The sequence below is a fragment of the Electrona antarctica genome (genome assembly GCF_951216825.1).
Source record: "Electrona antarctica genome assembly, chromosome: 1".
NCBI lineage: Eukaryota > Metazoa > Chordata > Actinopteri > Myctophiformes > Myctophidae > Electrona > Electrona antarctica.
Window position 1 is genome coordinate 54897761 of NC_136806.1, and position 24875 is coordinate 54922635.

The following is a 24875-nucleotide window of genomic DNA, read 5'->3' on the forward strand; positions in this document are numbered from 1 at the left end:
TTGCGTACATAGAGTACCGTAATTTCCGGATTATAAGCCGCACCTGAATATAAGCCGCACCAGCTAAATTTAGGGAAAAAAACACTGGACTATAAGCCGCATGGAGGCCATAACCGGCCATAGAGATAGATTTAGAAGGTCCCCTAGTGGCCGTTAGCTGTAAAAATCCATAGATTAGCCGCACCATTGTATAGGCCGCAGGGTTCAAAGCATGGGAAAAAAGTAGCGGCTTATAGTCCAGAAATTACGGTAGCTAAACTTTGCTTCGGAGGTACCTGGCCCAACATATTTTGTGACGGGGGTTGAGGTTCACGGCCAAATTCAGAGTACCACTGATACAGTACCATGCGTTTTCCAGAACAAAACTGTTAGGATTCAGAAGAAAGGTTGTAGAATTGTATAGAAAGAGAATAAAATCCGCACTCTCAGTCGTAGTAAGAGTAAGTAAGTATGTTTAACCCATTTATGACTGACGTCGAAATAAATAAAAAGTCTTCTGAAAGAATATTATATTCAAAGATTTGTGCCACATTTTCACGATTTTTCAAAAATAGCAGACCTACAAGCTCGTAGCGCGCCACTCGGTGGCGCGCTATGAGCTTGTAGATCTGCTATTTTTCAATAGCTAAAGTATAACATAATGCTTAGTTAAAACACCAAAAGGGGTTCCCGTCCAGAATGGGCTAATAATGTGTCGGTGTCAGTGTGTCAATTCTGACACTGACGAAGGACTGCGCGCCGGAAAAAAAGGCTTCAAAATCCTAATTTTGTTCTGAAAAACCAATGTTTCTATGTCAGTGGTGCTCAACCTTTTCATGTCAAGGACCCCCAGAATTATCTCTATTGGGCCACGGACCCCCATCTCAAAATATGTTGTTCCAGGGACCCCCCAGAAGCCAATATTTTAGTTAAAAATGTCTGAAATATATATTCAAAGATTTGCACCACATTTTCACGACTTTTCAAAAATAGCAGACCTATAAGCTCGTAGCTTATAAGCAGAGCTTGTAGATCTGTTATTTTTCAATAGCTAAAGCACAACATAATGCTAACGCCATAAGGGGTTCCCGCCCAAAATGGGTTAAACAACTCTTACTACGACTGATTGTATTCTCTTTCTATATGTTCTTGTTGAATCTGCACCCAGAACACACGCCTGAACCCTTTAAAAGGCTGTCTGAGTCGAGCGAGCCTTTTCCCTTGAAGTGAAATGTTATAGAATCGGCCTTCGGGGTCTCATGGGTTAAGGGCAGTGGCACAAACCGAATTTACTGTAATTATAATAATATAGATGCAGTGATTTCCATCAATCTGTACGGGCCAAACACGAGCCTTTTTATAGATTGTTTTCCACTGCCAACATGAACGACAGGCAGCCTTGCCCGTTCACCTGGAAGTCGCTAATCGCTCACGCTTCGGAGCCTCTGCACGGCCTCTGCTCTGAAATGAACGTGGGCCGCGGACACGCTGTGCTCGCACGCATGCACGCACGCACGCACACACACACACACATTTTTCAAGCTCAGCCCTTGCTCCTGTTAGCAGCCTGCTGCGCCCCTTGATCTGTGCTGCAGTGCATACTGAGTGCAACCCCTCGGCCCACAACGAGTGGCTGTCGCCCAGGTTTGCTTCAATATTATTACCATCTATAGTTACACTACACACTAGTTACAAACATGCCGGCAATACTATACAGTTTTGCCACATTAACCTTGTCATCCCTAGTTTGGGGAAACGGACGATTTACAAGCTCGCAACATGCCGCTGAAGTGACGCATATAGTTGTCCATAGCACTACAGATTGGCTATTTGGACTGCATGGCACTGCTGTATGCCAAAGAATCATTTAGGTGGTTCATTTTCTCTTTGAACACACGTGGCAGCAAAACGCTTAGTTTGTTAGCTCTTCTCCACCAGACCATGTGAACACTGAATATCACGTTTGAAATGGATGGTGGTGGCCGCCCCACACACGACGGTTCTGGAACACGATGGAGGGAATAATGGCACAGGGCTGAGGTGAAAATGGCCCCCGTTGCTCATAAACACTGGCCATGGTTGTCGTGTGTGTGTGTGTGTGTGTGGGATGTGGGTTTTCTTATAGCCCTATAGTCTTATGGACTTCAGTTGTTGACATTTCAAGAGAATGGTAAATGTATGTAGCAAGTGAGGGGGAAAGTTGAGAAGTAAGTCGCATTGGAGGGGCAGCCCTGGCCTGCACTGAGCTGTCCAGGGCTTCTTGAGTGTGTCCAGTTCCCTCTTTTTATTTTATTTTGAGTGGTAAACACCCTATAGACCTCAGGCATGGTGCTATTTCTTCATACACCGAGAAACTTGGGAGAAGGCATATAGTGCACACTTTGTGCTGTCTGAACGGCACTGGTCTCGACAAAAGGAGAGATGGATCGAGGTCGATTCAGCCTGCCCGGAGATCTCCAAATCACTCTTGGAATAAGGTTCCTACAGTTTAACTCTGACAATGTACAAATTGACCCAAATGGATCCTTAGGGCGAACGCCTACAATTAACACAGATTATTTTTTTCCGGGGGTGTGGTAATTCTGAATTCAGCTTTCTCACCGGTAGAGGTTGAATGTCGGTTGACTATAGAGGGTATGCGCATGCTTAAAGTGAATGGCACATCGAGTGGCAAAGCAACAGGCAAAGTGAGTTTAACATTGTTTAATGTTGTTTAATGCAATCAGATAGGACCTTTATGTTTGGATGCATGGGTTGTCAAGGCCAGAAAGTAGTTTTTATCCACTCAGTAGGCGTTCCTGCATAACTTCCTGGTTTGATGATGATGTCACGCGCATACTAGGGCATTCACTTCTAGTCATTTTTACTAGTTGACTAGTTGCCTAGTTTACTAGTCGACTAGTCGACTAGTTGTTTAACTACCTATTATGTACAAAATAAAATAAATTAGGCCTACAAAATCGGGATTTTTTTTTTTTTTTTTAACGTTTTTTTTTTTTTTTTTTTTTTTTTTTTTATCAACTAGTCAACTAGTACCAACAAGGTCGACTAGTGGATTTACTAGTCGACTAGTTGCTTAATGCCCTCTCTATAGCATCGGGGAAAGTCACAATTCTGTGGGCGTCAATGCCGAGGCCCCGAGAGGTCAGCCAGAGTCCAATGATAATTTGTTAGGTTAATCAGCTAAATAATGAACACGGCGAGAGGGAGAGAAAGACTCTTTCTTGAATCGCATTCTGTTTGTTTGTTTTCTTGAGCTATTTAGCCCCTAAAGCAAAGTGGTGATTATGTTTCTGAAGCTCCTTACCAAACACTGCACATTAAAGTCACATGTAGACAACACAACTATGCAAGCAAAACACTAGCTCCCAGCAGTGCCTAAAGCTAAGCCAGAGAGCTTTGGAAGACAACGGGGGAAACTTGCACACAATAGCCCGAGCCGTCAATTAATTGCCGACGGATATGCGGCCACATGAAACCATTTAGGGGGGAGCAAATAGCTTTAACTTTGTTTCTAATGTAATATAAAATGTAATTAATAAAGTGTTGCATGTGATGAAATGGAGACTTTGAGTATCAAACAAGCTGTGTGCCCATTAAAGGCCCTAAACCCACACAAGGCAGCCTTATTAAACCCGCTCCGGTAAAAAAAAGAAAAAAACCCTGTTTATGAGCCCCATGGAGGAAAAACACGGAGAAATGCCGAGACATGAAGAAAAATAAATTAGTTTGTGTAATTAGTGCAAATTAAGAGCTTTTAATCCAGGGGAGGAGGAGAGGGGAGGGTATAGAGGAGGCTGTATTGGCTTGGAGCTGTGATGGGAGGGACTGTGGAACTAGTGCTTAGCTTACGTTATGCTTGCCCCCTTAAGGAACGAGCCAAGACCCCCAAAGCACACACCTAATAAAGCCCTCATAATAAAAAAAAACACACCGATGCTTCTTTATGGGGGCTTTGGATGTGGGGTTCCGCAGCTCCCACGGGGACCTCTTATGAAAGTAAACAACCTGCCTGTCTTTGTCACGTCTCCACTTTCGGTTGAAGATCGGGGGATGGGATCATTTAAACCCAGAGTTGGCAGCGGTCGAACAATAAGAGCTTCACGGCTGACCTGACTCGCTATTAGTATCGCCATGGCTCTGAACACCAAAGCCGCCGGTGCTGCTGCTTCAGCCATCTTTTCAAGGGGGCTAATGACGCCTTCTTTCAACGTTCCTTTAATTCTTCCATTCTGCATTTCTGCTTTGTGGTAACAGCACACATTGGCTTAGCATAACATTGAGTGACAGCACCGACCGCTTCCATTCATCGCAGGCTGTATGCCAATGGATTGTTATTCCGCGTCTGTCTGTGCACGCAGGTGATTGACACTCTGTGCACTCTGCAGACATGGAGTTGGCAGACCAGTCTAAACAGCTTCATAAACAACTTTGGCATCGATGCCTTGGGTGAGAATCCGCAATTTTACTGTTTTTGGCACAAGCTAATGATTTAGCAAGCGCCGGTGGCAATGAGGCAATGCTCTCTCAGTACAAGAAAGTCAATCGCTGAAGATTCCTTGTTGAATGAACTGGGCCAGTGCAGCTCAGTGGAATCGTTTTTGAAGAAATGCTGCTTTGTTAGTCAGAGTTGAAGGCAGTAGAATTGTTAAACGGAGGACGAGAAAAGTCAAGTTTACTCAAACTTGCAACTTTTCTTTCCCATAACATCTAAGGACGCAGATCGGTAACAATACATACATTTTTTGGGGCTGGGCAGATATAACTTCAAACTTTTGTCTCAATTATGATTAATTAACAATTATGATATAGACTTTTTTTTTCACTGCCCTGAGTGCCCTCATAGTTCTCTGACAAGGTCTGTGTTTTCACGACACCATTGTAAAACATTTTACTTGTATAATAATACAGGTCTTAGTAAGTGGTTAACTTTAGTCGATTTGTATGTGTTTTGGGGCTTTTTGCCTTTATTGATAGTAGGGATGTCCCTTTTTTCACTTCCGATCCGATCCCGATACCTCAATTTCTGTGTTAGCCGACACCGATACTGAATACCGATACCAGTGTCGTGATCTCATGTTGTGTTTATAGCCATCTACGTAGCTATATGTGTTTATAGCAGACTACTCACTCAAATGTGCACTTGCAGTTTGGGCAACTCCAAAGCAAACAACACATGCCCCAACATTTGATTTACCTGCCATAGTATCAACCCCCTTACCCCTGTGTCGGATCTGTGGTTAGACTGGCATATGATTCGCCGATACCGATATGACCCCATATGACAAATAAGGGCTGATACGATACTTTTCCCGATACAGTATCGGGACATCTCTAATTGATAGATATACAGTATACTATACAGTAGGGGTTCTCAACCCGTGGGTCGCGACCCCTCGGGGGGTTGCCAAATTATGTTAGGGGGTCCCCAAATTATTTTCAAAAAAAAGAAAAACAAAAAAGATTTTTTTTTAAATTTTATTTTCACGATTTTTCAAAAATAGCAGTGGCGCGCTATGAGCTTGTAGATCTGCTATTTTTCAATAGCTAAATTATAACAATGCTTAAAACACCAATAGGGGTTCCCGCCCAAAATGGTTTAAGGTTAATGTAGCAGTCAATTTATATTGGGGGTCGGGAGGGGGCGGGGCGGGGGTCCCGGGACATTGCCAAAGCATTTCCGGGGGTCCCCGGCCAAAAACGTTGAGAACCCCTGCTATACAGTAGTCTGACATGGGGAGAGAGGTGGTGGGGAAGACACGCAGCAAAGGTCATCAGGTTGGGGACTTGAACCTGCGACACACTGTCCGTATCACCAGCCCTAGGTGTCCAGACGGCTACGCCAGCCAGGCATATTTTTTTTTGCCACTATTTATTTTGTTTTGTTGATTCGTTGATATAAGAAACCTTGTTACGGTATACAATGTATTATAAACCTGCTTCTCTGTTATTCAATTAATCTACATGAGCAAGATGGAGTCATTTAGAGGTTCTAAATGTCAGCTCTAAATGTCAGTTTTGATATATTTTTGCTAATTGCCCAGGCTTTGTTGGGTTGTTGAATGGCGGGGGGGGGGGGGGGGGGGGGATGAATATCGTTAATCAGCAATCTATGAAAGCCATCATTTCCTCTCTCCGTGCCACATAAATCATGCATTAAAAAAAAAAAAGAAATCATTATAGCATTTGATCAAGAATGATTGTGTATTCTTCTCTAACTTTCTCATCTCTTTTCTCACCGTTTACTTGATGCCACCTGCTACCCACAGCCACTAATTCTACAATGTAGTCTGCAGTCATAAGGACGGGACGGACGTGGCTACGGTGCTCGTTCACTGAAGCCTGCTGTGTGTCGAGACTGATTTGGGACCACTGCGGCATGGCCATGAATACCTATACGTAACATGACCATGGCAGTCCCCTGGCCCGCCGCGCGCTGCTCATTCGGATGCCTGGACGCACGCACGCACGCACGCACGCACGCACGCACGCACGCACGCACGCACGCACGCACGCACACACACACGCATGCGCACGCTTAACCCATTAAGAACTGAGGCTGATTCTACAAAATGCCTTCTAAATCAGTAGATGGACCCCCAGACACTTTCAGGATTTTTCTAAACAATTAAAACATATTTGAAAAGCCTATAATTACATGCTCAAAGTAGTAGGGAATCCACGGATGCCAGGTTGTATGAACCTTTATTAAGGTTGAATGTGGTTAACGCGTGTTCTGTCCAAGGTTTCAGTCACTTACAGCTGCTCCAGCTCTTCCATAAGCCACGATGTGAGTGTCGGCTGAGCTAAAGAACGTCCTCTTCTACCGTCTCTGAACCCCATGGTTTTGACCCATTTAGGCCTGACGTCGAAATATAAAAAAAAGTCTTCTGAAAGAATATATTATATTCAAAGATTTGTGCCACATTTTCACGATTTTTCAAAAATAGCAGACCTACAAGCTCGTAGCGCGTCACTCGGTGGCGCGCTATGAGCTTGTAGATCTGCTATTTTTCAATAGCTAAAGTACAACATAATACTTAGTTAAAACACCAAAAGGGGTTCCCGCCCCGGAATGGGTTAAAAATGCTTCACAAGACAATGATAACGAATTTATTTGTAATGCCTTATTTTGCCAAACATTGTTACTAAGTGCTTAACAGAAACGGGTAAAAGAGCAACATGATAAAAACTACAACAAAAGATTAGATCGGTGAATAAAATGGCACAGTCACCACGAAATGTAAAACGGACGCATACAGATTATAATCAATACAAATACAGAATGGCAAGAAGATTTAAGAAAAAAGACTAGAGGAGAATATACACTTTCAGTTTCAGTTTATCTCACCTTGCTAATCTGTCAATTTAAATGCTATAGGCGGATGCCTTCTGCTGATAGGGAGTGGATTAAGTTAACTGTGTAATGGCCCAGTTTAACCCATTTTAGGCGGGGACCCCCTTTTGGTGTTTTAAACATTACGTTATAATTTAGCTATTGAAAAATAGCAGACCTACAAGCTCATAGCGCGCCACCGAGTGGCGCGCTATGAGCTTGTAGGTCTGCTATTTTTTGAAAAATCGTGAAAATATTTATTTCCGAAAACTGGAGGATTTAGAAGATTTTTTTTTTTTTAATTTTGAGGTCAGGCCAAAATGGGTTAACATACAGTATCACCCTCCTCCATCGACCCCCCCCCCCCCACCCCCCCTCAGGAAATATAATCCACTCTGTCTGAGGGAGACCCTTTATTCCCCCGTTCACCAATAGTTTGATAGCCGAAGGGCCATATAGTCAGCCATTCAGCCCTTCATCATCTCAATGGCTTCTAATTAAGAATGAAAAGAGAAATAGACAATGGCAAAGAGATGGAAGCGTACGTCGGATCAGGTCAGCTGTGTTTAACCCACTTTGACCTGAGATCAGCTTCTAAAAATGTCTTCTACATCCTGACAGTCGTTCTTCGATTTTTCAAAAATAGCAGACCTACAAGCTCGTAGCGCGCCACTCGGTGGCGCGCTATGAGCTTGTAGATCTGCTATTTTTCAATAGCTAAAGCATAACATAATGCTAACACAATTTGTTGTCCATCAGACTATGTTTTTCCATTTTTTTGATTACTACAGTTTACTTCTATTATCCTCTCCGTCCCTAAAGCCTGAAACTCCTGTTTGTGTCCTTGCATTTTGGCCAATGACAAGGCATGCATGCTGTAAGTGGTGTGCCTCTTGGGTATAACCCATTCTGACCTGAGATCAGATTCTAAAAAATATCTTCTACATCCTGCTCATCCAGCTCATGAGCTTGTAGATCTGCTATTTTTCAATAGCTAAAGCATAACATAATGCTAACACCAAAAGGGGTTCCCGCCCAAAATGGGATAAGCGTACCAAAGTCGCCCCCCTTTTTAGTCTTATTTTGATGCCTCGACATGGTGCTGAAACTGTGTAAATAACAAATATGTACATATATTTTCTCTAGTCAGACCTGCAAACTCACCACCTCTTGGGCAAAATGTGCCCTTCTGAATACAAAATAATTATGCCGTCCATTAGGGGTGGGACGATATGGGTACCTCACGATACGATATATATCGCGATATTAGGCCCTCGATAACGATAATATCACGATATTCAATATATTGCGATATTTGCGATATATCAATATATTGTATGTTCATCAACGATATATCACGATATATCACTACAAAATACTTGGAACTGAAAAAATGCTATTTTCGTGCTCGGACACAAGGAGGGACACACACATAGCTGTCTATAGTGGTTGCACCACTCAAACACTAAATTAATAGTGTTTTTAAAAAAAAAGAAAAAAAAGATTCTTTTTTTGAATCGATATTGTAATAATCAATATCGATTATTTATCGCGGGAGGACGTATCGATATATATCGCCATATCGATATTTCAGCACACCCCTACCGTCCATATCATTTGTGGAGATCCACACTTTTTCATGCTCAAAACCTTTGTCTTCATGTCAAGGACCCCCACAATTATATTTATATATTTCGCCACAGACCCATCTGAAAATATTTTGTTCCCGGGATCCACAGAAGCAAAGATTTAAACTTAAAAAAATATATTCACTTAAAAAAAAGAACAATGAATTAATTGAACAAGTCCCTCATTATATGAGCACATATTATGCAAGGTTGGTCGATAGGTTGGTCAGTTTTCACCTTCACATAACGACGGACAGTCTTTGGGTATGGTTTAAATGGTAAATGGTGCATTTATATAGCGCCTTTATCCAAGGCGCTTTACATAGATCTGGCATTACATTCACCCATTCACACACACATTCATACACCGATATACCGATGGCGGCGGAAACCAATGCAAGGCACCAACCAGCACATCGGGAGCAATTAGGGGTTCAGTGTCACTTTGACACTAACTCTGGGGGAGCCCGGGTTCGAACTGGCAACCTTGCTGTTACCATGCGGCCACTCTGCCCCTGAGCCACCGCCGCTGCTGCTGCTTCTGAACATAGTTGGTAGTGTTACTGTACTGTGTAGAGGTAGATTGCATTGCAGTTTGCTACATCATTAACCCATTTTGCCCTGAGATCAGATTCTAAAAATGTCTTCTTTATCCTGACAGTTTTCTGAAGCTATGTTTCTATGTCAGTTGTTCTTCGATTTTTCAAAAATAGCAGACCTACAAGCTCGTAGCGCGCCACTCGGTGGCGCGCTATGAGCTTGTAGATCTGCTTTTTTTCAATAGCTAAAGCATAACATAATGCTAACACCAAAAGGGGTTCCCACCCAAAATGGGTTAAGTAAGAACTGTTTTTCTCTGATAGGCTTCTATGCATTTGCAAGGGTACATAGTATCAAAGCCACGAGAACAAGAAAACAGCCAGCACTCAATGAATGTCCTTTTCACACAGATGTATAATGCCTCATGCAGCAACGTACGCCTTCCACCCCCATCGGTCTTCCTCAGCGTTGGGTCAAGGCAACAGGAAGTGAGGTTTAATAATGGTGTATACGATGCAATCAAGACCAAGTGAATGCAGGTGCATATTGTCAGTGAGTGACACCACCTTGACAAACATGATGTATAATTGTATATATCATTAAATGGGCACCAGGAAAGGACTGAATTCCAATGCAATATAGATAATTCAACATTATCAAGTCCCGCGGACCCCACAACAAGGTTGACTTTGATACCTTATGGATGTGTAATGTACCTGTCCTCCCGTGCAGTATGTGTGCACGTTCGCTCTGTATCTGCGCTGGATGTAAATGTATAGACATTGACACATCTGAAAAGGGTTCGCCGCCATAATGAGATGTCTTACAAATTATTGCCTGAAATGATTGATGTCACAAAGTCACGGTCGATGACATGACTGATATGGAATTAATTCTCTTTAGATATGAAAAGATGTACTGTATAAGCTGGAGCAATCAGCTCCAAGGACATTATTTGCCTCGGCAACAGTAGTGTTTTATATATACAGCGTGCGCGGCACGCGCGTGTGTGTGTGCGTGCGCGTGTGCGCGTGCACGCACGCACGCATACCTACATACTTCCAGTGTACTGTAGAGAGAGCACATTGGGAAGGTGTACAATAGTCGTCCTCCCTGTGGGGGATGGCCATCGCTACCGAGCAACGACGGCGCCAAACACAGCTGTGGCATCTTAACCAGGACTGACATTACCTACGGTGACCTTTCATGTTCAACCAACCCCCGGCAGGCAAATGATGTTCAGAGGGCCAAGCAGAGAGCCTCCGAGGCGAGGTTAAGAGAGAACTGTGTCGCCGGGCAGTTTTTCCACTATACCAAACCCACACACATCACGTTGTTGTGTGAATGAATAGTGTGCTTCGGTAAAGACCCCCTATTGTTTATTGTGGAGTCATTTTGGCTCGCCTTGCCTCCGCGCTTGGGAGCCGTGCGCGTGTGATTTGTGCTCGCGGTACCTGTGAGCTTATTTACCCCCCTCCCCCCACTCCCCCGCGGAGCGCCTCGTCTCCAAATAGACTGTTCTCGTACACGGCACAGCTAGTGTTTACTTGTCACTAAAGTGGAACTGTTGTAGTAATTGTTGGCACAATTAGGAAGGATGTCTTAGCATAACTGAAATATTTGTCATATACTTATTTTCTCACTATAAGTCAGTAATGTAATGTTATAATAATTATATATAATAATAATAATAATTACTATTATTATTATTATTATTATATACCGGTAAATTAATGAAAGAATAACCAAACAATTTCTTTAGTGGAAAAATAAATGTTGCGAATAAATGTGGGTTTGATGCCTTGCCGCATGACAACGGGGCCGATTAAATCTACTATTTTAGTGTGTTTAGTGTGTTTTTCCCTTTTGTCTTTTTCTCTCTCTCTCCGCATTCACTAGGGAATGTCAATAATAAGCATCTCAGTTAGATTTTTGTACAGAATTTTGATTATTTCCGCTGGGTCCGGTCAGCGATAGGTCGACAAGGATAGCACTATATCTGAGCTGCATCTCTCTCTCTCTCTCTCTCTCTCTCTCTCTCTCTCTCTCTCTCTCTGGTCTTATTCTGTGTCATTCTTTGGAAACAACATCCCCATGGTGAGCAGATTTAAAAGGCCAGACTGAATCCAATAACATCGCTGCAGTTCTCCAAACCATTTGAATCCAGTCGTATATTTTGACCTGAGATCAGATTCTAAAAATGTCTTCTATACATCCTGACAGTTTTCCATGTCAGTGGTTCTTCGATTTTTCAAAAATAGCAGATCTCCAAGCTCATAGCGCGCCACTCGGTGGCGCGCTATGAGCTTGTAGATCTGCTATTTTTCAATAGCTAAAGCATAACGTAATGCTAACACCAAAAAGGGTTCCCGCCCAAAATGGGTTAAAGGGAAGAAGCAGAAAACAGATTCTAGCACAAAACACAATTTACTTATACATTTTTGAGTGGTGTAAACCACTCCTACAACTGGCTTTTGTGTGCAGAAAAAAATGAGCATGGTTGCTATGTTCAAAATAATTTCTGACGTAATTAAATCACACCCGGGTGAACTGGATGACCGTAGCAACCATGCTCATTTTTTCTGCACAAAAAAGGCCAGTTGTGAAATCACATCCGGGTGTGATTTCATTACGTCAGACATGATTTCATTACGTCAGACAGACCTTACACCACTCAGTTCACACGGGTGTGATTTTTTAAAATTAGCATCACTATTCCTAGCTAGGATTGTCAAACCAACATTTGAGCAGTTGAGATGAATATCCATATAAGCCCAAAATGTATCCCGACCCCTCCCCGAAAAGGCGCCCTGACCCCTTAATCCATGATTTATACATTATGGATCATTAGTACAGACTTACATGGTTAATCGTCAAAGACAGGAAAGAGGTTTTGCCCTTGAGAACTCTTAAGAAAACGATAACTCTGACTGGCTTAACACACACACGCGCACACACACACGCACGCACGCACACACACGCACACGCACACACACGGCATAGGCTATTGAAAATGTCCACAATAGCAAAGACCACCCACATGCGGTCCAACGTAATAATGTGCTGACTGGACGAGGGTGGGTTAATTGGCGACGGTGTACGTCGTGGGCCAATCACACATTGTGATCCTGTACCGGTGTTCTTGGGGGAAAGAGCATGGTGGAGACTGTGTGTGTGTGGGGCTTCTTCTTTCATTGCTTTGAAATCTCTGGAGTCCCATAAGGGCTGGAGCCCGTAACCGGCCTCGGGGAGTACTGTCTTTGCACTCCATCTGTGATAAGACGACAGCTACCTACGAGAGAGAGAGAGAGAGAGAGAGAGAGAGAGAGAGAGAGGCTGAGGGGATGAGAGTGAAAGAGTGATGGGAGTGAAAGAACTGCTGTGTGTGTGTGTGTGCGTGTGTGTGTGTGTGTGTGTGTGTGTGTGTGTGTGTGTGTGTGTGTGTGTGTGTGTGTGTGTGTGTGTGTGTGTGTGTGTGTGTGTGTGTGTGTGTGTGTGTGTGTGTGTGTGTGTGTGCGTGTGAGAGAGAGAGAGAGAGACGTGTGTGTGACGTGTGTGTGTGTGTGTGTGTGTGTGTGTGTGTGTGTGTGCGCGTGAGGGAGAGAGAGAGAGAGAGACGTGTGTGTGTGTGCGTGCGTGCGTGCGTGCATGCGTGCGTGTTTTGTGTGTGTGTGTGTGCGCGCGATGGTGAGGTGGATTCATGGAGGGTTGCCTGTAAAATAAGAAAAGTGTGGGGAGCTTAGGAGGAGGCAGTGCATGGTGCTTTGTTCTTTACACCCGTAAGATTGATTTAAACGCTATGGTAGCGAGTTAAAACAGTGAAGGCAGTGAAAAGAGATGGTTGATATAATCACGGGCTTACGTATAAACCGTCATTTTTATACCTATTTTACAAGAGCTCACACAAAAATACTAGTACATGATCAACAGAGAGAGAGAGAGAGAGAGATGGAGACCACTCATCTTCCCTCTGAAAATATTGGTAGTTGGGAAGAGTGCTCAGTCCTTCAGTGGCTGGCCTACTTTGAAAGTAAAATACCAACTGTTTGGGGGGGGGCATTGGTTGTTATAGAATGCAGGTACTGTACTTAACGCATTTTGGGCGGGAACCCCTTTTGGTGTTTCAAGCATTCTGTTATACTTTAGCTATTGAAAAATAGCAGATCTACAAGCTCATAGCGCGCCACCGAGTGGCGCGCTATGAACTTGTAGATCTGCTATTTTTGAAAAATCGTAAAAAATGCGGCACAAATCTTTGAATAGGTATATATTCTTTCAGAGCGAACGTTTTTTTTATTTCGACGTCGGGCCTAAATGGGTTAATATGCGTGCATATCAGCCTAGTGCAATGCAGCGCACGCCCCACCTGAGAGGAATATGAAACACTTGGCCAGGTGCTCCCCTCCTCGGTAGGAGGGTGGGTGGGTGGGTGGTGGGGGGGCTGTTTGAAGTCCTGGAGGAGGCAAAGCTGATTGTGGGCGATATGGGAAGTCAATAAGCCTCAAAAAGCACATGCACAGCCACCTGGACGCCTTGAAATAGGGCCGCTGTGAAATGATTTGGGTCCCAAAAATCCGTGTGAAGCCCCGGGATTCTATTTTTATTTATTTTTTCCCCCCGTAGTGGAGACATACAACTCAACTGAAGAGTGTTTTCGTTTGAGGATTGTGTGGCTAAGGTGTATATACAGGGCTTTTGTGGTGTTTGGTGAGATTTAACTTTTTGTTTTGTTTTTTGTTCTTCTCCTTCATTTTGCTGGACTGGTATCTTAAGCTAGGCCTGTGGCATCACAATCTTTCTCGTCGTCAAATTTGATTTTTGTTTCCTCCTTTTCTGATACGACACATACAAAATGTGACTTTGACTTTGACTTTGAAATGAAGATTTCTTAGAAATGCTGCCAAGCACTTGTGCTGTTAACAACACATTGCTTTAGGAAACATGGCGTCTTCCCCATCTCAGAGCCCACGCCAACAGAAGGTGTCACATCCACAATGATTGACGGAGTGACAATTCCAGCATCTCTCCCTCTGTATCCCAACCAAATATATTATATTTAAGAAACAATAATAATTTTAACACAATAATTATCTCATAGTTAAGTGTGCTGCTCCTTTCTTCAAATATTTAACCCTGAGATCAGATTCTAAAAATGTTCTTCTACATCCTGACAGTTTTCTGAAAAAGCTATGTTTCTATGTCAGTCGTTCTTTGATTTTTCAAAAATAGCAGACCTACAAGCTCGTAGCGCGCCACTCGGTGGCGCGCTACGAGCTTGTAGATCTGCTATTTTTCAATAGCTAAAGCATAACATAATGCTAACACCAAAAGGGTTTCCCGCCCAAAATGGGTTAAGTCGTCAAAAAACTTTTTTTTTTTTTTTTAAATCTCTACAGCACACGCATGTAAACTCTTCTTCGAGCACTGTCTGTCACGTAACCGAGGATTAATTTCATGTGGGTTTTGTTTCTCCCCCTGGGGGTCAAAAGTAAAAAGCGGCATGCAGGGGATTTAATGCGTTCTTCTTCATGTCATATTGATTGATTCCCGCATTTATGAATCCGCTTTTTTCCCTCCTTATTTTAGTTGGAAATCTTTCTGATTTCTACACTGTGTGCAATCCCCCCCCCCCCCCCCCACCCACACACACACACACACACACGTGATTCTATACTTTCATTTGTCAAATGCACTGACAAGGCGGTTCCCACTGTTTCCTCGGGTGTCTCTGTGAGCGACCCCGCCTCGCCGAAGCTTAGCTGCAGTCGGAGATAACGACTCCTGAGTTTGTTTGAAAGATCAGGCACCAGGCGAGCTGTCAATCAGTACAAAGGGAAAAAAGACTCCTGGTATTCAATGCACATCTATCTACACACCACGCACTCACTTCTATAGCGGCATACGCACACACACAAACACGCACACGTGCACATGTGCACTCACACACATGCTGTATATAGCCATGGCCTCCAGTGCCATTAGATATGGCTGACCGGCATTTAGACTGCATCCCTTTCAAGACGATTCCCCCTTGCCTTCCTCTCTCTCTCTCCCCGTCTCCGCGGAAGGCTTTCTCTGAATCTCTACACATGCAACCGTTGGGATCTGTGAACCTGGGCTACCCTCCGATCCCATCCCACCTCTGTTCCTGAACGGATCAATTTGAATCAGGTTAACCCATTTCGACCCCGAGGCCCCGAAGTGGGTAGTCTATAGTTCAGTACTCTCTGAATACAAGCGTTTGCTTATGTATATCTGCTATTTTTCGAATGGCCAACCTTAAAATCTAGAATGACACGGAGATGCTTTCCCGGTTTTAACGGGTTAAGACGTCATCGGAGGACAAAAGGGAACGAAGTGTAATTTTGGTAGGATTCGTTTTTTTTCCCTCCTTCCTTCCTTGTGAAGGTGGAGCAGGTTCAAAGGGGTTTTTGTGTCTCTCTCTGCTCAACCCCTGGAGAGACGTCTCGGAGCTCTGACACGTTCTCTCTCTCTCCCACGTCGACTGGCAAAGGAATATTTTCGAGGAGTCGAGGAGGAGAGCATGATATGCAGCACTCCTCCCAATCCTCTCGCCCCCTAGGCAGGAGAGCACTGAAATACCGCCGGCAAAAAACTCCCTCAGGTGGAGACCCCGCTCATTCAAAGAGCCGCACTAACCGCTTTAAGTGCCTAATTTCTTAAGTGATGTACTTAAGGTACATGTCAAAGCGCCGCAAACTCTGCCTTGTATAAGGGCCTTGATGACGGTGTTTCAGCATGGTTTGTTTCTGTTGTCGTGCCTGTCTTCTCTCACTTGAGTGGGATGTTGAAAGCACATCAAGTGCAAGAAGCTACCGTTTATTCGAAAGCAGCTGACGTGCTATGGTACTGTATGTACGCGGAGCTCAAACGCCCCGCTTTCTCTTTCAGAGAAGGTAGACATGTTTGATACTGTATAGAATGCTCTCACCACGCTAGCGCCATCAGAGATGCGTTTCTCCATTGAGCGCCGACCTTTGCCACATGCATCTGTACAGGATTGTTGTGTTTCAACAGATGTAGAGTGGGATAAACAGATTGAGTGCATATCGCCCTCTGTATATACACCCATATTCCCCCTGCACCTTTGCATGGCTCACCCTAGTGCAGCTATAGCTTGTCTTTTCTTTTCATTCCTTTGTGTTTTTCTTGTTTTTTTTTCTTTCCCCGCGTAGCAGCTGGAGAGCTGCCATTACACATTCCTTGCCTCTCTGGTATGATACGTCTTGGCAGGAATCAGCCATTTATCTTTAACATGCATGCACTAATGCTGGATATGTCGGAATCAAATCATAACATCCATAAAATCCAACTGACATTTTGGCCCGCGACATCTGGAGGCAGCCCGAACATGTTTAGCTGTTGTCCGTGTGGCGACATGAATGCATATCTGAGAGGAGTCGCGTTCACACTCATATTTGCATGGATATCTTTTTTTGTGCGCATAACTGCATATGTGTACTGTATGTAATATGTATTTAGATTTAGATTTTGCGTGTCTGTATATAATGTGTGTGTGCACTTGTGTGTTGACATATTCTACATGTACAGTTGGAGGCCATCGATATTGTCCTTTTTGCTGAGGTTTGCGTGATCTGCGCAAAAGGACAGTTAACCCATTTTGGGCGGGAACCCCTTTTGGTGTTTTAAACATTATGTTATAATTTAGCTATTGAAAAATAGCAGATCTACAAGCTCATAGCGCGCCACCGAGTGGCGCGCTACGAGCTTGTAGGTCTGCTATTTTTTTAAAAAACGTGAAAATATGGAGGATTTAGAAGGATTTTTTAAAATTTTGAGGTCAGGCCTAAATGGGTCAAATGATAAGGGACAATATCGGTGGCACCCAACTGTATGTGTGCGTGCAGAGGTATATTCAATCAATATTTTCAATCCATCAGAGAGAGAGAGAGAGAACCAGGGTGTCAGTAATTCCAAAGGCCCCTGTTGAGATCAAGGCCACCTAGACTCACTGCAAAGGGGGTGTACTGTGCGTGCATGTGCACGCGTGTGTGCATGCACGTGCACATAAATGATTGTAGTGGAATAGGCATGAGGGTTGACAGGGTCAGTAAATAACCACAGAGAGAACAAACATTCCAGTGATCAAGCACATGCCTTTGATCGTGTGTTTGACCTTCTTGTGTGTTTTTTATATTTCCCTTCGTCCAACTGTACCTAGTAAAATGCCCCGGAGCAGCAGCAGGGGCCTAGCTGTGTGCATTGGCTTTTTGATCAACACGCCATATAAACTTCTTTAGAGAGTATATGTTTCACTAGCCATGTCAACCCCAATTTGGATCATACCCGCTGTGCTAATGGAAATGACACTGGCCTCACATGGTATACTGTATATATAAGCTTGAGATTGTGCCTTTTGGAAAGTAGAGCATGCTGGAAGAAAGCATCAAATCCATTCTGTTCTGAATATGAAAAAAAACATAATGCAACCAAAACTCAACTCATAATTTTTTTGTAAGCCCAAACCGCACACAACTCCTTTCAACATGCAAACTACTTGCAACCATTACCCCTGTTTTGTTGCAAGGAGTTGCAACCTTAGAGTATATATGAATAGAGACTGCACCCGGATGAAACCCTGAGGCGAAATGGACATAGTGGCCGAATTTGATATTGCAGCGTGGGCCCAAACACAACTGGTCCGTTGACTATCATTGTGCACGTTCACGATGACACGTGAACGCTGAATGCCTGCAATGATAGTCAGCGGCAGCGCGTTCATGTGTTTGGGCCCAATCCATCCCAGAATGCACTCTGCTCCTACCCAGAATGCACAGTGAAATCGCCTCATGCGCTTTTGAGCAACTTAATGCAAGTGGATGGGAGGAGAACTCGGGTGATGAATTGAACATTGTGGACCCTATTGGAAACAAGTGTAATGCTTAATTGGGTCGTCCACTCACAGTTAACAGCCTTTGTATTGAGTTTGTGCTTGAAATGTACTGTAATTCTGCAAACTGTTAATACATTTTTCAATCAATCAATCAATCAATGCCGTCTCTATTCATATATACTCTAAGGTTGCAACTGGTGTGGTTTGGTCTTAAGACAAGTATACATTTAAATTGTCTGTAATAATAGATCTAGTGATAGTCACACATGACCATTTGCAAAATCCAAGATGCTTACTGTTTAAGATCACATGGGTTGTGCTATTTAGATTTTAGTATAAGTCCATAATTCTGGTTGTTGACCGGAGGTTTAATCCAACTTTAATCCTACCGGCATTCCGGGTTGTTAACAGGAATTATGCTCCGGAGGTAGAGTGTCCGCTTGGGAATCGTAAGGTTCCACGTCCAATCCCGGGCTCCCACAGAGTTAGTGTCGAAGTGTCCTTGAGCAAGACGCTGTGAACCCCTAATTGCGCCTGATGAGCATAGTGGTGCCTTTCATGGTTTCCTCCGCCATCGGTGTGTAATGACTTGCATTTTTATGGCGCTTTTCTATGCACTACGTCAGGGGTTCTCAACCCGTGGGTCGCGACCCCTCGGGGGGTCGCCAAATTATTTTAGGGGGTCCCCAAATTATTAAAAAAAATAAAAATAAAAAAATAGCAGATCTACAAGCTCATAGCGCGCCACTCGGTGGCGCGCTATGAGCTTGTAGATCTGCTATTTTTCAATAGCTAAATTATAACATTGCTTAAAACACCAAAAGGGTTCCCGCCCAAAATGGTTTAAGGTTATTGTAGCAGTCAATTTATATTGGGGGTCGGGAGGGGCGGGGGGGCGGGGGTCCCGAGACATTGCCAAAGCATTTCCGGGGGTCCCCCGGCCAAAAACGTTGAAACCCATGCACTACGTGCCTACTCAAAGCGCTTACAATGGTTCATTCAGGGCGGCGGTGGCTCAGGGGTAGAGTGGCTGGATGGTAACCGCAAGGTTGCCTGTATCGAACCCCGGCTCCCCCAGAGTTAGTGTCGAAGTGTCCTTGAGCAAGACACTGACCCCTGATTGCTCCCGATGTGCTGGCTGGTGCCTTGCATGGTTTCTGCCGCCATTGGTGTATGAATGTGTGTGAATGGGTGAATTGATGCACAATCTATGTAAAGCGCCTTGGATAAAGGCACTATATAAATGCACCATTTACCATTTACCATTCATACTGTACATTGGGAGGTATGTGTGTGTGTGTATTAATGTGTGTGAATGAATGGATAAATGTAATGCATAATCTATGTAAAGTGCCTTGGATAAAAGCCTCCTCTATATATATATATATATATATATATATATAAATGCACCATTTACATTTTACCCTTTTTGTCCGAATTTTCACAAATCCTCAAGCAGCTATATTGCTGCTCGTCATATACGATGGATTGTATTGGGCTTTCTATGGCCCCCTGTAATGTCCACCCCTGATCTAAAGGCAACGACGTCAGAGCTTGGCATTATCATAGTACAGTTCCACTTTATTTGTTTTACTTTATGGTTCTATTTTCTTTCACTCTCTGTGTGGTTCCGGGATGCTGGTGCATAGAGGAGGGATATAAGTCCCTATGTTTGGGCTCATTCTTCCCCTGGCTGTACTCAATACCGCCGTTTCCTCTGGTCCAGCACTGTACCCTTGCTGCTTGCTCATAAGGATCCAATTGTAAACTCAATGTGGTTTAAGGATTTTTCTTTCTTTAGTTTTTTTTTTATTCTTCCAAGGGCCATTCATCTCCCCCCCCCCCCACATCCACTACAAAGCTATATGAAACACAAAATGTAAACCTGGTCCTAAATTGAACAAGAGCTCTGGTTAGTCACGAAAGGCAGCGGGTCCATTTTCTGTTTTGTGGTTGGCTGTGGTTTGCTGTGCAGTTTGCTGTGCAGGCTGTGACACGGGATTTCGAATGATGGCATATAGGTTATCGGGGGTGTAGCAAACGACTAAACGCCTGGGTCAGCTGTACTGCATTATTTTATTGGACTCAGCCATTTGTGCGCAGGCCTCACTTTACAAGGCAAAGAGGACCACTAAGTGACCGCCGCTGAGCCTCAGCACCACTTTTTACTACCAGCGGGTTAATGCAGAATCTCATCCCGGAGCCCGTCCAGACAGCAGGGCAGCAGCAGGACTCATAAACACATCGTAACACAGACCATACCCGGGGGCAGATCAAGAGGGGGTGTGTGGGGGGACGGGGGGACGACGACGCTTCGCGCTCTGACACCACAAATATCCCTTATCCCCCATTGCATCAGATGTCAGGAATCCAATTACAATATAACCGAGTCATCAGGCCCGGGTTCAAGAGACAAGGCCTGGCACATACATGGGGCGAAGGGCAGAACAAAGTGCTCTATCATTAGAACTCATTAAGTCTGACTAAAACTGTTAGAACTCATGTCATTGAACCAGACAAAGGACAGCTGTAATCAAGGTTGCACTTCACTCAGGATATAATTTTGCAACGCTCTTGGGTGCCAAATCAGAAATAATTGCCAGTTAGCAGCAGCTCACCGGTGTGACAAAGCCATAGCGAAGGGAAGGATGATAAATCCTCTCCTCTCCACGCTTGTTTTTTATACCCCATACCTCTGACACACACACACACACACACACACACACACACACACACACACACACACACACACACACACACACAAGACACTCATTCACACTCACCACGTCTCCACTTCCTCCGGGATTATTCATGTTCTTTCCCGTAATCTTCTGTACTTTTTCCATGTTCTCAAAAAGCTCTTGGCATTGGAGGGTAAAAGTGAGTCAGGGGTGGTGTGTTGGTCTCTGCCGGGGGGGGGGGGGGGGCATAGATCAGAACGAGTAACGTAACATAAACCAGAGAGGCCTTTTCTCCCCCTCTTCCTCCTCATCTCTCGCTGCGTTCTCTCACACTCTTCGCTTTCTTCACGTTGTCTTGTTTGCTCTTGCATTCCCTCACTCGGCGTGTCTTCGCTCCTCTCGGCCTCTCCCACACTGACCAGCTGGACATTCCGCTCACTCGGAGCACATCGGTACCGCTGACTCCCTCTCTCTCTCTCCCTCTCTCTCTCTCTCTCTCTCTCTCAAACATCAACATTCTAGCCAGATTCTAAAAAATGTCTTCTACATCCTGACAGTTTTCTGAAAAAGTTTCTATGTCACAGTCGTTCTTTGATTTTTCAAAAATAGCAGACCTACAAGCTCGTAGCGCGCCACTCGGTGGCGCGCTATGAGCTTGTAGATCTGCTATTTTTCAATAGCTAAAGCATAACATAATGCTAACACCCCTCTCTCTCTCAAACATCAACATGTACATTCCTTTACGACCTCTCCTGACCCCCGCCGCCCCCAGCCAGCGCTCTCACCAAACCATGTCATCGCTGTGGGGGGAGAAACCTGTATCTCCCTGTTTCGTCTTTTTAGGATTTTACAGTGTACTGTAGCTCCGCAGTAGCCTGTAGCTGTCTATGAGAGGGTCTGTCTATTGCTGTGTGTGAGTGTGAGTGCGTGTGTCCAAGAGCTAATCTCGTGAAATACTGGAACGATGACTGGATGGCTGGACTCAGACAAAAATCCGGCCCGGTCATTTTGGTGCGAATTTGGCCCAGACCAGCCCACCACAACCAGCGTGCAGATAGCAGAAACTATACCGCCCGCTCCGTCGAGGCACTCGCAAACAAACAAGCCCTAATAACACCACTTTTACAGAACAACATAAAGGATACAAACCAACAGACAACTACACAACCCTTTGTTGCTTTCACAAGAATGATGCTGGCAAAAGGATTCAAGATAGAAGATGGTTTATTTGTCACTCACTGCTACAAATACAGTGAAATTATCATGATGGCACTGGCAGAATGGCAGCACGCCCGGACCTTTCCTGGTGGCCTGCCGCCTATTGGCCTGCCTGCCTGTCAAAAAAGGGGGCGTGGCCCACCAGGAATATGCCCGGTACGTCCCTTGGCCAGTCGAGCCCTGACGATGAGCACCACATTTCATATAATCCTATTAGTATGTTACGTAACTGGCAGTGTTCTTTGTATGTCGATAGTAACTTATAACTGTTTGTGTGAAATGATTAAGAAATAAGAAAGTTCTGAAAAACTAAAAGAAAAAATGACTTTCAGCAAGGTGACAACATTTTAGTTGCACAACAAACTCCCTTGCCCTCCCGTCCCACGGTCCGGCAGGTCCGCGCACCGACGAACACAACAGCAGTGTCCCTTTGATCTGCTATGCAAAGAGACGCTGAGCCCTTGAGACTCAGAGAGAGAGAGAGAGAGAGAGAGAGAGAGAGACAGAAGGCTCCCCGTAAAAAGTCAGGTGAATTGCTCGGTGACTAGCGAGGCTCCGGGATTCAAATGCAGTTCACGGTTCGGCACGCTTCTCAACTCCCATCCCCAGGTGCTGAACGGTCCATCTTTAATCAGGGCATGTCTGCTTTGACACCCACATGTCATTGGAACATGTTTCACTGCGGCCTGTCTGAAGAATAGTCATCAGAAAGGTGACACAGAGAGAGCTGTTAAAGCCTCAATCACATCACCGGCCCGACCCCCGGCCACCACCAGCTCACAGTATACATTGGACTCCATGCCTGTCAGGAATTGTTTATCAGCTAGGTGGGGCATCTGCAGCTTGTGTGCTGAGTGGCAAGCCATGCATTTTAGTGGCAGGCATATAGCACCAGCTGTCTTCTATGGGATTGCGGGACTTACAATTATACTGTACATTTCTGTCTCGGCATTGATTCCCCGGGATAAACCTATTGCCGCTAACAAGCGTGAAGTCAATCCACCAGAAAGGGGAAAAAGTCATCCACCCCCCCACCCTCTTCCTCACATCCTCATCCTTCAGCAAAACCTTGACACTTCCCTTTTGCAGAGATGTGAAGTATTTCTTAAGTCTTTTCACACCTCGGCAGACAGATTGGATCAACCTATCGGTTAACCTTCAACAGGAGGAGGGATAATGCTTAAGCATATTTCTTAAAGAAAATACATAAGCTTTGCATAGTTGTCTTTTTCCTGGGTTGGCAGCCTTTCATGCCTCGCTGCTCTAAACAGCCGTGCCTTCATGCCCACGTTGATATGAAAAGAAACAAGACACCCTTTTAGATCTGATATTACACATTTGTGCTGCAAGTTAAGCATTGCCTCCCGCCTTTGTTACCAGCAACTTTATGAATAGACACGTCCAGAACAAAGCCTTAAAATGTGAGGAAATGTAAATTCAATATGACCATAATCTCACAATAGGTGTCATTGCAGGACAAAACTCCTCCGGATGGACACGGCCCCTAAATACAGCTTTACAGTTTCAGAGGCAGTAGTTAGGCGAAACCTTTTCTGCCATCAGTCGAGTGAAGACCAGAAGATCAGTACAGAAGATATGATCACAAGGTGACGAGGCCAAACAGAGAGAGAGAGAGAGGCGTCTCGAGGGTATGAAGACACTAAAAAATGAAACTGAGCATCCCGAGACAGATACAAATTGAGCCCGTGCTCGTGCTCTTTTTATCCGCATGACTTTTATTTTTTATTTTTTCTTTCTCCCTCCGTGCTCGCTTAGTGTTTCACATCATGATCTCATCCAGAAATTTTGTGCAAGGAATGATAAAGGAGGAAAGACATGGCCCGTCGGAGAAAGGGAGAGAGAGAGGGGGCAAATGAAAAAGCACTCGGGAGTGGGGAGGGGGGGGGGGGGGGGGGGGGGGGGGGGGGGGGAGACGGAGGGCAGACTTTGTTCAGTCAGTTGACAAATGTACAAAACGCAGGCCTGTTGACTACTAGACTATAGTAAGCCAGTTATCGGCAGATTCGGCACACGGGAGAAAAAAAGTGTTGTTCTTCGTATTGTGCATTTCGCTTCTAACTGACTCCTTCCATTCTCCTATCAAATAACAGACACAAATAGACAAAAAAAAAGCATAAATGACATTTGTGAAAAGTGTTTAACCACTCAAACCGCATATTCTTTGTTAATGGCAATGTGTCACGTCGCAACGCGTTGTGAGCTTGTAAATTGACTACTTTTGCAGAATGTTCGCTCTCAGTATAGGGATCGCTATAAAGGATTCAAGTGGTGGAGGTGAGCAGCAGCAGTGTGTAGATAGCTGGCAGATTGGACTGTGCACCGGTGTTTCTGTCCAGGCTCGGCCCCTGTCTGTGTATAGCACACGGTGGTTGGAGAGGTAATAGAGACCGCTGGGACATCAGTTATCCTGCCAGCTGTCTGTGAGGAACAGCCTCAGCTTCAAATCCCCCCGCTCTCTCCGTCCTTCCCCATAGTGACATGAGCTCCGGCTCCAACATTGTCTGCTGAAATGTGTAAAGTAGGCCCGGGAATGGCGGGGTCTTAACCCATTTTGGGCGGGAACCCCTTTTGCTGTTTTAAACATTGTTGCGAACGCA

General features: G+C 44.6%; 1 protein-coding gene across 1 annotated transcript in view; it reads left to right on the top strand.

Moving 5' to 3' along the window:
* Positions 1-1361: 1361 nt before the first annotated feature.
* The window catches only part of LOC306920670 (protein diaphanous homolog 2-like), a gene marked incomplete at both ends in the record, with an annotated part of 127029 nt that continues 103515 nt past the window's right edge, over positions 1362-24875 (top strand). The window contains 2 exons of the mRNA XM_079497489.1: positions 1362-1451; positions 4341-4428. Coding sequence (XP_079353615.1) covers positions 1362-1451; positions 4341-4428 — 178 coding nt within the window. The remainder of the gene's footprint in view (positions 1452-4340; positions 4429-24875) is intronic.